Raw genomic sequence first — 12,607 nt, 5'->3', positions numbered from 1 at the left:
ACAAAAACAGGAAGGCAGATTATTATCTGAATGGTGGCAGTTTAGGAGAAGGTGAGGTGCAAATGAGACCTGTGTGTCATGGTGGAACAGTCACTGAAAGTTGGCATGGAGGTGCAGCAGGCAGTTAGGAAAGCTAATGGCATGCTGGCCTTCATAGCGAGAGGATTTGAATATCGGAGTAAGGATGTTTTGCTGCAGTTATACAGGGCCTTAATGATGCCACACCCTTGAATATTGTGTGCAGTTTTGGTCTGAGGAAGGACATTCTTGCTATTGAGGGAGTCCAGCAAACCTTCACCAGACTGACTCCCAGGTCAGCTGGACTGACATGTTCGACTGGGTATGCATTTGCTGGAAGTTAGAATGATGAGGATCTCAGAGAAACGCATAAAATCCTGATGGGACTAGACAGGCTAGATGTAGGAAGAATGTTCCTAATGTTGGGCTAGTCCAAAACTAGCGGTCACAGTGTAAGAATAAGGGGTAAGTCATTCAGGACTGAGATGGGGAAGAATTTCTTCACTCGGTTGTGAACCTGTGGAATTCTCTCCCACAGGAAGCTGTTGAGGCCAGTTCATTAGATATATTCAAGAGGGAGCTGGACGTGGCCCTTGCAGCTAAAGGGATCGAGGGGTATGGGGGGAGGGTGTGAATGGGATTCTACTCCTGCACCTATTTTCTATGTTGCTGTGTTTCAAAGGTTTGAATATATTGTCATCCTCAAGTCATAAACTCATAGAACTCCCAACTTAGAATCATGGAATTTTACAACAGAATAAGGCCATTCGACGCATTGTGTCTGTACTGGCTCCTGAACGAGCTACCCAGCTAGTCCCACTCTCCAGCCCTTTCTCTGTAGCCCTCTAAATTCATCCCTTCCAAATATATATCCAGCTCTCTTTTGAAACCTCCTGTGGAATTTGCTTCCGTCACTCTCCCAGGGAGCGCATTTCAAATCCTAACAACTCTCTGAGTAAAGCAGTTTCTCCTCAACTCACTCCTGGTTGTCTTGTTGACAATATTGAAATTGTGATCCCCAGTTACTGATGTACCAACTAGTAGAAACAGGATATCCTTCTTTACTCTGTCAAAGATGTTTATCATTTTGAACATCCCAAAAGATCATCTCTTAATCTTCTTTGCTCCAAACCAAATAACCACAGGTGCCTACTAGATAGACAACACCAAGAGGACACAGTACGCCCTAACACACTGGCCACACTACCCTATATCAAGAACATATCAGAACTGACAATGAGACTTCCACAACCAATAGGAATCATGGTAGCACACAAACACACAGCCATACTTCAACAAACACTCACAAAGACCAAAGACCCCATACCCATGACCTGCAGGACCAAGTGTTTACAAAATACCTTGAAATGACTGCAACAAACATTAGAATTGGCCAGACTGGAAGAAAACTAGCCATTAGGATACACAAATACCAGCTAGCAGCAAAATAACATGACAAATTTTCCCTCATCCCAGTGCACTCAGACAATGAAGGCCATCAATTTAACTGGGACAATGTGACCATCCTAGCTCAAGCCAACCACACACACGGGAATTCCTAGAGGCCTGGTTTTCAACCTGTAATGCAATCAACAGACATGTGGAATTAGGCCCCATATACAAACCCATGCAGAGCAGAACCAGAAATGACATAATCCAACTTAACAGATCGGATCATATAAATACCAAGCAGAGGCCGCACTGATGATGTTACCTAGCATAGTGACAAAACATCTGTATGATAACCAGCCAGCTTGGCGAGCAAACCAACAGCCTCATTAAACCAATTATAATCCTTGCAAAGGAACTCTAGGTAATTAGTTAGTTCGAGAACGTTTGAACTGTAGTGAGAGATATTTGTGGTTCTGAATCCTGTCCATCGCTTCTGACCCTGTAGTGAGGTCAGGAAATGACTATGTACATTCCTGAGTTGAATCATCACACTATGACATGCTGATCCCTGGCTCTCAGTGCAGCATGGAGTTTACATTATTATAAAACCTTGTGATGCACAACTGTCATACAATTGTAATTGGGAGCCACACACTGACTAAGTGATCAGTGATAACAGTAAAAAACCTTCCCTGATATCTGTTGTCAGTCAGCGAGAGTGTTCAAGTGTTTACCTTGCACTACATTATTTATCCTCTCCTGCTCCACCTCCCGCTCTGGAGGCATTATCCACCATTGCTGAGCTACAGAATCGCTTGCTGAAGTTGGAGATCTCACCTGATTTGAAGCCAGGATAACATTGGTGTTGTTCCTCCACCGAAGACCCAGACAGTGAAGAAGACAATGAGGAGAGTGGTACTGAACATCATTTGACGTGCATAGGTCGCAGTGTCTCGAATGGCCAATGCAAACGCCATTGCCCCCCTCAAACCTGGAACACAGGGTCATTCACATCTTACACACTGATCCAAAATACAACTGACTGCATCCAAACACACAACACACTGCCTGTTGTTACAACAACCACCTCCATTTATACACCATCTTTCATGGAGTGAAATATCTCAAGTTACTTCTCAGGAGCAATTATCAAATGCAATCGGACTTCGAGCCACATGAGGAGACATTAGAACAGGTCACCAAAACCTTTGTGAAGGAGGGAGGGCTTAAAACACTGGGGGGCCACCATTTGGCCCATCAAGCCCATACTGGAGAGATGGGAGGGGCAGAGAGGGTTTCTGAGGAAATTCCCAGTTTAAGGCCAAGGTAGTTGAAGGCCAGGCTGTTAATGGTGGAGCAACTGAAATTGGAAATGTTCAAAAGGCCTGAATTATAGAATTGTACAATTTTACAGTGCAGGAGGAGGCCATTCCACCTATTGTGTCTGCACCAGCTCGTGAAAGAGCTACCCAGCTGGTCCCACTCTCCAGCCCTATCACCACAGTCCTCTAGAGTGATAGATAGAACATAGAACAGCACAGCACAGAAATAGGCCCTTCTGTGCTGATCATTCTAAATGCATCCAATCAGCCTGTACATGGTTCGTATCCATCTATTCCCTGCCTGTTTGTGTGTCCATCTAAATTCCTCTTAAACATTGCTGTCATATCTGCTTCTATCACCTCCCCAGGCAGCACATTCTAGGCACTTACTACCCTCTTGGTAAAACACTTTCCTCGCACATTTGCTTTAAATGATCCTCCTCTTCAACCTATGTCCCTATTTATACAGTAAAAGACTGTATCCAACCTACCAATGCCTCTTGTAACTTTATACTCTTTTATCAGGTCAACACTCAGCCACAAACACGCTCATGAAACTGGAAGGAGTGGGACTACAGGACATTCCAGAGACAGGGAGGGGGAATGACCAGAGACGGATTTGAAAACTAGGATGAGAATTTTAACATGCAGATCTTCCTGGAACAGGAGCCAGTCTTCATCAGTGTGCACAGGGGGATGAGTGGACAAATATGAAACAGTTTATGGGATTCTGTCTTAAACTAGCTCAGCATTGGGTTAAATTCTCCACATTACTGACTGAAAACCCCCAACTGTATCATCAACACTGACACATCAAGAATAGAAACACTAGCGTGATTGGTCAACGGTTACACTGATAGTGTGGGAAGGAGTGTGAGATAGAATTGGATCAACGTTTGAGGCACTGGGTGACTGTGAATGGTTTGAAACTGACCTCCGGTCTGACCTCAGCAGAGATTTAGGAGTAATGAGACAGATTTCATTCACTGTCAGAACCCACTGCAGCAAGCTTAAAACTGTTACCATTCTGGCACACAGATACTTATCAAACCTACATATAACTGAGACACAGAGTGGGAAACAGATCCAATTGCATCTTCCAGAGTGAAAAGATTTCAAAAAGCTTTTAAAAAAGTATGTCCCCCAGTGATGCAAGAAGGCTGGGTAGATCTCAGCTGAAGCGTAGGATGAAGCATTGTAAATAGCACATGTCATACAGATAGAAATTAGGTCCTTTTAAGAAATCTTCACACAATCATTACTTCTACATGCATTTCCATTACAGATTCATATTTATAACGGAAACTTCTTAAGTAAACTTGTCACAGTCTAATTACGCTATGACAGTCCGTATGATGTGTTTCTATCAGATGTGCACACACTGGAGCACAGAGATGTGTAAGAGTTCAGTGCATTCTGTCTCAATGTGTTTAATGATCAAATTTACCACAGTAACAGACTTACCAGCAAACATCATCATGTGCTGCAGATTGGACCCAATCTTGTTCCTTCGGCCCAGGTTCAGGAGAAAGGATAGTGGGTAAATGTTAGCAGCTCTGCCGAGGAATACAGCAAGCTAGTGATTGGAATCAAGGAAATTACAGCTGGAATTACCGTGCAGTAACAAAAAGCTTTACATCTGAAACAATTAATTAACATTTAGTTCCAATATTTAATAAAAGTCGCATTTACAGATTCATGCTCAGTTTCTCACTGTTCTCCACGCTGTGGAAATGATCCCAATTAAAATTCAATCTGAATAACAGGAAACATAGCAATTAGATTTTCATTAAAACTTAATTCATCTTATAATTCAGAAAAACAAAACTACGTGTCAAACAGTTTATCTCAAACAGTTCCTTTTCAGAGCTGAGCTAAGATCAGATGATCACAGATCAAAATCTTTATGAATAACATTTCACCATTCATCACACTGCTTATAAAGTAGGCACTTCACAGTTTTATTAACTCACTCTGGGGATGTGGGTGTTGCTGGCTGGCCAGCGTTTATTGCCCATCCCTAGTTGCCCTTGAGTGGTAGTGAGCTGCCTTCTTGAACCGCTGCAGTCAGACCCACAATGCTCTTTGGAGGGAGTTTCAAGAAGGAGTTAGAGATAGTTCTTAGGGCTAAAGGGATCAAAGGGTATGGGGGAGAAAACAGGAACAGGGGACTGTATTGGATAATCAGCCATGATCATACTGAATGGCAAAGCAGGCTTGAAGGGCCGAATGGATTACTCCTGCTCCTATTTTCCAGCATTTTTACTCAGTGACAGTGAAGGAACGGCGATATATTTCCAAGTCAGGATGGTGAGTAACTTGGAAAGGAACTTGGAGCGGGTGGTGTTCCAATGCATCTGTTGCCCTTGTCCTTCTAGATGGAAGTGGTCATGGGTTTGGAAGAGGCTGACTGAGGTGCATCTTGTAGATAGTACACACTGCTGCTACTGAGCATTGATGGTGTAGAGAGTGGATGTTTGTGGATGTGGTGCCAATCAAGCGGGCTCCTTTGCCCTGGATGGTGTCAAGCTTGAGTGTTGTTGGGGCTGCGCCCATCCAGGCAAGTGAGGAGTATTCCATCACACTCCTGACTTGTGTTTTATATATCATGGACAGGCTTTGAGGAGTCAGGAGGCGAGTTACTTGCTGCAGTATTCCTGGTCTCTGACCTGCTCTTGTAGCCACTGTGTTTATGTGGTGAGTCCAGTTGAGTTTCTGGTCAATGGTATTCTCCAGGATGTTGATAGTGGGAAATTCAATGATGGTAACACCATTGAACATCAAGGGTGGGGAGAATAATTAGATTTTCTTTGTTGGAGATGGTCATAATGTAGCATTTATATTCATATAACCATAACAAATAGGAACAGGAATATGCCATTCAGCCCCTTGAGCTTGGCCCGTCATTCAATAAGATCACGGCTGATCCGACATCCCTTACATCCACTTTCCTGCCCTTTCTCCCGTAACCCTTGATTCCCTGACTGATCAAGAATCTATCCATCTCAGCCTTAAATTTCCACAAAGCCTCTGCCCCCACAGCTGTCTGTGCAAAGAGTTCCAAAGACTCGTGAACCTCTAAGAGAAGAAATTCCTTCTCATCTCAGTCCCAAATTGACACCCCCTTATTCTGAGACTGTGTCCTCTGGTCCGAGAATCTCCCATGAGGGAAAACGTCCTCTCAGTATTTACTCTGTCAAGCCCATTAAGAATCCTACATGTTTCAAAGAGATCACCTCTCAGTCTTCTAAACTCCACTGAGTACAGTCCTAAATGTTTAGCTTTTGTTCATAAGACAATCCCTCCATACCGGGCATTGTCCTACTGAACCTTCTCTGGACTGCCTCCAAAGAAATGGTATCTTTTAAATAAGGTGACCAAACCTGCTCTCAGTACTCTAGTTGTGGTCTCTCCTTGTAAAGTTACATTAAGATTTCTCTACTCTTTACTCCAGTCCCTTTGAAATAAAGCCAACATTCCATTAGCCTTCCTGATTACCTGCTGTACCTGGGTGCTGGCTCGCTGTGTTTCGTGCACAAGTCTCCCCCAAGTCCCTTTATGTTGCAGCTTTCTGCAGTTTTTCTCTATTCAAATAATACTGTTCTTTTATTCTCCCTTCCAAATTGAACTTCATATTTTCCCATTTTATATTCCATTTACCAACTTTGTGCCCACTTATACAACCTATCAGTATCTCTCTCTAGAGATAACAAGGTGTAGAGCTGGATGAACACAGCAGGCCAAGCAGCATCAGAGGAGCAGGAAGTGGGCAGCACGGTGGCTCAGTGGTTAGCACTGCTGCCCCACAGTGCCAGGGACCCGGGTTTGATTCCAGCCTCGGGCGACTGTTTGTGTGGAATTTGCACATTCTCCCCGTGTCTGCATGGGTTTCCTCCGGGTGCTCCAGTTTCCTCCCACAGTCCAAAGATGTGCAGGCTAGGTAGATTGGCCATGCTAAATTGCCTGTAGTGTTCAGGGAGGTGTAGATTAGGTGGGTTATAGGGGGATGGGTCTGGGTGGGATGCTCTGAGGTTCAGTGTGGACTTGTTGGGCCGAAGGGCCTGTTTCCACACTGTAGGGATTCTATGGATTCTATTCTATGAAGGCTGACGTTTCGGGCCTAGACCCTTCTTCAGAAAATATCTCTCTCTAAACTGTTTGTCACGTGTTTCTTATTCATTACTTATCAATTCAACATTGCAACCAGGATCCATGGTTAGCTGTAAGATACTGAAGGATCAGGAAAGGATACAAAGGCTGTAATGATGAAGATGGGATTGAAGACATGGCTTTCGAAGGTAAACAGTGCCAACCCCATGTAGGAAAAGATGAAATTTTCTGCTAAGAAATTGAGGAGCTCAAACAACTGAAAAACATAAAATAGCATTATTTTGAAATTTCATTTGTAAGAGATTAATGTAATCACATGTCAAATACAGAGTTTCTGTGAAAGAATCATCTCAACCATGGAACTGAGCATTACATCCAGTTCCTGTCACTGTGTTCCTGGCAGCTACAGAGAGAGGCAGGAATACTGAAATATGCGGAATTTGTCTTTGATGCCTTGTTTCAATCAAAACAGTTTACAACACATCACAAACAGGGAGTGAGGTGATTGCATGACCGAGTGGGATGGAACTTTCTGGAAGGCAGCAGAAAGGTGCTGAGAGTAAATGTGAGGAGAACTTACACAGATATTTGAGGGACCAAGAGTCTGACAAGGGTTTTTTTAAGAGTTTGGACAGGTGGTTAGAAAAAAGTAAATTCATGACAGTCCCAGAGGACAGCAAGGCTGCTCACCCATTAGAGAGAGATGACTGGTGGTGGTTTAACCTCACTGTGCCTCAAGTGAGGGGAGAGGTTGAGGAGGAGGGTCCTTCATGCTATGAAGGGCTGATGGAGAAATAGAGTCATAGAGCACAGAAAAGGACCTTTGGCCCATTGAGTCTGTACAGACATAACTACCACTAAAGGTGCGTTAATCCAAATTTCCTGCACTTGTCCCATATCCTTAAGTATTATGGTATTTCAAGTGCTCATCCAAATATTTTTTAAAGGCTGTAAAGTTTCTGGCCTCCACTGCCTTCCTACACAGTGCACTCCAGGTTCCCACCACCCACTGAGTGAAGACTTTTCCCACTCCCTCTGAATCTCTGACCCCTTACCCTGCTGTCCCATGACTGATCCTTCAACCAAGGGCAACAGCTGCTCTCTATTGACCTTGTCCATATCCCTCATAACCTTATAACCCTCAATCATGACAACCCCCCGCCCAGCCTTCTCTGCTCTAAAGAGGTGGAGTGTAAATGCCTCCCCTGCTCTAAAGAGGTGGAGTGTAAATGCCTCCCCACTCTCCACACCCCAGATTCCCCCTCCCCACATGCCCCCACCATCTCTGGCACACCCCCATCCCTCTCCAGCGTCCATCTCCCCCGTCACCCGCCTCCTCTGCAGGGGGATTCAGAGGTAGGTGCAGCCACAGAGTCAGCCAGCCTCTGAAGCCTGGAGCGGGACTCTCATTTTCGCATGGAGTGGGCCCCTGGCAGTGGCATGGCGTGGGCTGGTACAGCCTGGAGCAGGACAGTAACACCAGAGAAGGAAAAGTTGGACTCTCTTTAAGTTACCTTTCTTTATTTTTTATTTTAAGTTAATGTGAATGACACCATGCATGGCTTTTCACTGTATTTTATACTGAATATATGTGGCAAGAAATGATTTAATTCAATTCAATTCAGGGGCATCGGGCAGGTTTAGAATGTGGGGCACCATTATGACACTGAGAAGTGGCAGAGGAGCAGACGGTAGAAAGCTGAAGTGACTGAGACAGTGATCACACATTGAGAAGCTGCAGGAAGAGACAGGGAACAGACAATCAGGGAACAGTGAGGGAACAGTCAAACAGAGAAGAGTCAGGAAGTGGCACAGTGGCGCAGTGGTTAGCACTGCCACCCCACAGCACCAGGGACCTGGGTTCGATTCCACCCTCTGGCGACTGTCTGTGTGGAGTTTGCACGTTCTCCCTGTGTCTGTGTGGGTTTCCTCCAGATGCGTGGGTTTCCTCCCACAGTCCAAAGATGTGCAGGTAAGGATGGATTGGCCATGCTAAATTGCCCATAGAGTCCAGGAATGTGCAGGCTAGGTGGGTTAGCTATGGGAAAATGCAGGGTTACAGGGTAGGGGGTGGGGCTGGGTGGGATGCTATTCGGAGGGTTGGTGCAAACTATATGGGCTGAATGGCCTCTTCATACACTGTAGGGATTCTATGACTCCTCAGAGGGAAGTGACGGCTCATTGGATGAGGCAATTTGCGGAGTGACTTCAGCCCTCACTCTCCAACAAACACACTGCAAACAGCAGTACTGTACCTGTTTAGTGCGGAGCTTCGATTCCGGAGAGAGGTTGTTGTAAGTGTAGTGAGCTTGAGTGATCCCACAGAACAGGACAGCCACCACGCCTATAGTCAACAAAGCAATTCACTCAGAAAAGAATCTTTCATTTTTCCTTCTCGAATTAAACATTTAAAATCTATGTCCAAACATTCTCATAAAAACAACACGATTAAATTCATCACTAATCCCACATCGTGCAGGAACAGAGTTTGATTTCCCACACTTTTGATGAGTACACAACCATGTTTGCCTTGTAGTAAGGTCAGATGGTGTAGAATCTGTGTGGGTAGAGTTGAGGAACTGCAGGGGTTAAAAAAAAAACCACAGTTGAAGTTACGTACAGGACTCCAAACAGTAGTCAGGAGCTGGGACGCAAGATACACACTTTTTCTAGCCCCTGGTGTGGGAAAGGCAGTCACAGTGATCATGGGGGATTTCAATATACACATGGACTGGAAAAATCAGGTTGGTAGTGAATTGCAAGAAAAGGAGTTTGTGGAATGTCTACGAGATGGTTTTTTGGAGCAGCTTGTGGTGGAGCCCACAAGGGAACAGGTAATACTGGGTTTAGTGTTGTACAATGAGGCAGACTTGATAAGGGAGCTTAAGGTGAAGGAACCCTTAGAAGGCAGTGATCATAATATAATAGAATTTACACTGCAATTTGAGAGGGAGAAGATAGAATCAGAGGTAACGGTTTTATAGCTGAATAAAGGCGACTACAGAGGTATGAGGGAGGAGCTGAGCAGAATTGACTGGGAGAGGAGCCGAGCAGGAAAGACAGTGGAATAGCAATGGCAGGAGTTTCTAGGAGGAATTCAGGAGACACAACAAAAATTCATCCCTATGATAAAGAAGCATGGTACAGGGAGGATGAGGCAGCCATGGCTGACTAGGGAGGTCAGGGATAGCGTAAAAGCAAAAGAGAAAGCATATAATGTGGTGAAGGGCAGTGGGAAACCAGAGGACTGGGAAGCTTACAAAGACCAACAGAGGGCAACAAAAAAAAAGTAAGGAGGGAGAAGATTAAATATGAGGGTAAGCTAGCCAGTAATATAAAGGAGGACTGTAAGAGTTTCTTTAGGTACATAAAGGGCAAAAGAGAGGCAAAAGTGGATATTGGACTACTTGAAAATGATGGTGGAGAGATAGTAGTGGTGAACAAGGAAATGGCTGAGGAACTGAATAATTACTTCACGTGTCTTCCACCGTGAAGACTGATAAGTAAACTCCCAAAAATTCATGAGAGTCAGGAGGCAGAGCTGAGTATGGTGGCCATCACCAAGGAAAAGGTGCTAGTAAAACTGATTGGCCTGAAGGTGGACAAATCACCTGGACCAGATGGACTACACGCCAGAGTTCTAAAGGAGATAGCTGAAGAAATAGTGGAAGCATTAGTGTGATCTTTCAGGAATCACTAGAATCAGGGAGGGTCCCAGAGGAGTGGAAAATCGCTAACGTGACACCCTGTTTAAAAAGGGAGTAAGGCAAAAGACGGAAAATTACAGGCCGATTAGCCTAACCTCAGTCATGGGCGAGATTTTGGAGTCCATTGCAAAGGATGAGATTTCTGAATATTTGGAAGTGTATGGTAAAATAGGGCAAAGTCAGCATGGCTTCATCAAGGGGAGGTCATGCCTGACAAATCTGTTAGAATTCTTTGAGGAAGTAATGGGCAGGGTAGACCAAGGAGAGCCAATGGATGTTATCTACCTGGATTTCCAGAAGGCCTTTGACAAGGTGTCACACAGGAGGCTGTTGAGTAAGATAAGGGCCATGGTGTTAGAGGCAAGGTGCTAGCATGGATAGAAGATTGGCTGTCTGGCAGAAAGCAGAGAGTGGGGATAAAGGGGTCTTTCTCAGGATGGCAGCCAGTGACAAATGGTGTTCCGCAAAGGTCAGGGTTGGGACCATAACTTTTCACTTTATACAGTAATGATCCAGATGAAGTAACTGAGGGCATTCTGGCTAAGTTTGCAGACGATACAAAGATTGGTGGAGGGACAGGTAGTATTGAGGAGGTTGGGGGGGGCTGCGAAAGGATTTGGACAGGTTAGGAGAGTGGCCAGAGAAGTGGCAGATGGAGTACAACGTGGGAAAGTGTGAGGTCATGCACTTTGGTAAGAATAGAGGTATGGACTATTTTCTAAATGAGGAGAAAATTCAGAAGTCTGAAGTGCAAAGAGACTTGGGAGTTCTAGTGCAGGATTCTCTTAAGGTAAACTGACAGGTTGAGTCAGTAGTCAGGAAGGCAAATGCAATGTTGGCATTTATTTTGAGAGGACTTGAATATAAAAGCAGGGATGTACTACTGAGGCTTTATGAGGCTCTGGTCAGGCCACATTTAGAGAAATGTGTGCAGTTTTGGGCCCCATATCGCAGGAAGGATATACTGGCCCTGGAGCAGATTCAGAGGAAGTTCACGAGAATGGTCCCAGGAATGAAAAGCTTAACATATAAGGAACGTTTGAGGTCTCTGGGTCTATACTCATTGGAGTTTAGAAGGATGAGGGGGGGATCTAATTGAAACTTACAGAATAGTGAATGGCCTGGACAGAGTGGACATTGGGAAGATGTTTCCATTGGTAGGAGAGACTAGGAGTCAAAGGCACAGCCTTAGAGTAAAGGGAAGACCCTTTAGAATGAAGATAAGGAGAAACTTCTTCAGCCAGAGAGTGGTGAATCTAAGAAACTCACTGCCACAGGAGGTTCTGGGGGTCAGGTCATTGAGTATATTTAAGACGGAGATAGATAGGTTCTTCATTGTCAACGGGATCAAGGGTTATGGGCAAAAGTGGGAGAATAAGGTTGAAAAAGTTATCAGCCATGATTGAATGGCAGAGCAGACTCGAGGGGCTGAATGGCCTAATTTCTACTCCTCTGTCTGATGGTCTTATCAGAGTTAACATTTCAGGTCCAGTGACCCATCTACAGAACTGATGGTGGCTAGGAAAAGGGTGGTTCTTACATAGAGGAAGGGGTTTGGGTAAACAATAGGTGGAGACAGAGCACAGAGAAAGCAAAAAACAGTAGGACAGCAGTCGGATTAGTTCAGGTCAGTATAGGGGAACGAATAGCTGCTAATGGGGACTATTAGTGGCTGACAATGGGTAGTGTGTGGTAGCAGCCTGCATAAAGACAAGGCCTGGTGTGTGGGGAGATACCAAGGACTGCAGACGTTGGAAGTCAGAGTCGATAAAATGTGGAGCTGGAGGAGCAGAGCAGGTATGACAGCATCTGAGGGGCAGGAAAATCGATGTTTCAGGTTGGGACCCTTCATCAGGACTCAGTGGGGGTTGGGGTAAGGACATGGGAGAAGCTGCCTCAGGGCCTAAAACTGTTCAACTGGATATTAAGTCCAGATAGCTCCAGAGTTCGCAAGTGGAAAATGAGGTGCTGTTCTTTCAGCTTGAACAGAGCTTCACTGGAACACTGCAGCAAACCTGAGACAGAGATGTTGGCCAGGGAACAGGGTGGTGTGCTGAA

General features: G+C 44.9%; 1 protein-coding gene across 1 annotated transcript in view; it reads right to left on the bottom strand.

The window, feature by feature from the left end:
- The window catches only part of slc9a6a (solute carrier family 9 member A6a), a 40,880-nt gene that overhangs the window by 8,837 nt on the left and 19,436 nt on the right, over window positions 1-12,607 (bottom strand). The window contains exons 5-10 of the mRNA XM_048605247.1: window positions 9,098-9,186; window positions 6,985-7,098; window positions 4,197-4,308; window positions 2,248-2,401; window positions 999-1,084; window positions 293-351 (exon numbers count right to left, since the gene is read on the bottom strand). Coding sequence (XP_048461204.1) covers window positions 293-351; window positions 999-1,084; window positions 2,248-2,401; window positions 4,197-4,308; window positions 6,985-7,098; window positions 9,098-9,186 — 614 coding nt within the window. The remainder of the gene's footprint in view (window positions 1-292; window positions 352-998; window positions 1,085-2,247; window positions 2,402-4,196; window positions 4,309-6,984; window positions 7,099-9,097; window positions 9,187-12,607) is intronic.

The sequence above is a fragment of the Rhincodon typus genome, chromosome 14 (genome assembly GCF_021869965.1).
Source record: "Rhincodon typus isolate 14 chromosome 14, sRhiTyp1.1, whole genome shotgun sequence".
Classification (NCBI taxonomy): domain Eukaryota; kingdom Metazoa; phylum Chordata; class Chondrichthyes; order Orectolobiformes; family Rhincodontidae; genus Rhincodon; species Rhincodon typus.
This window is presented reverse-complemented; position numbering and strand designations above follow the sequence as displayed.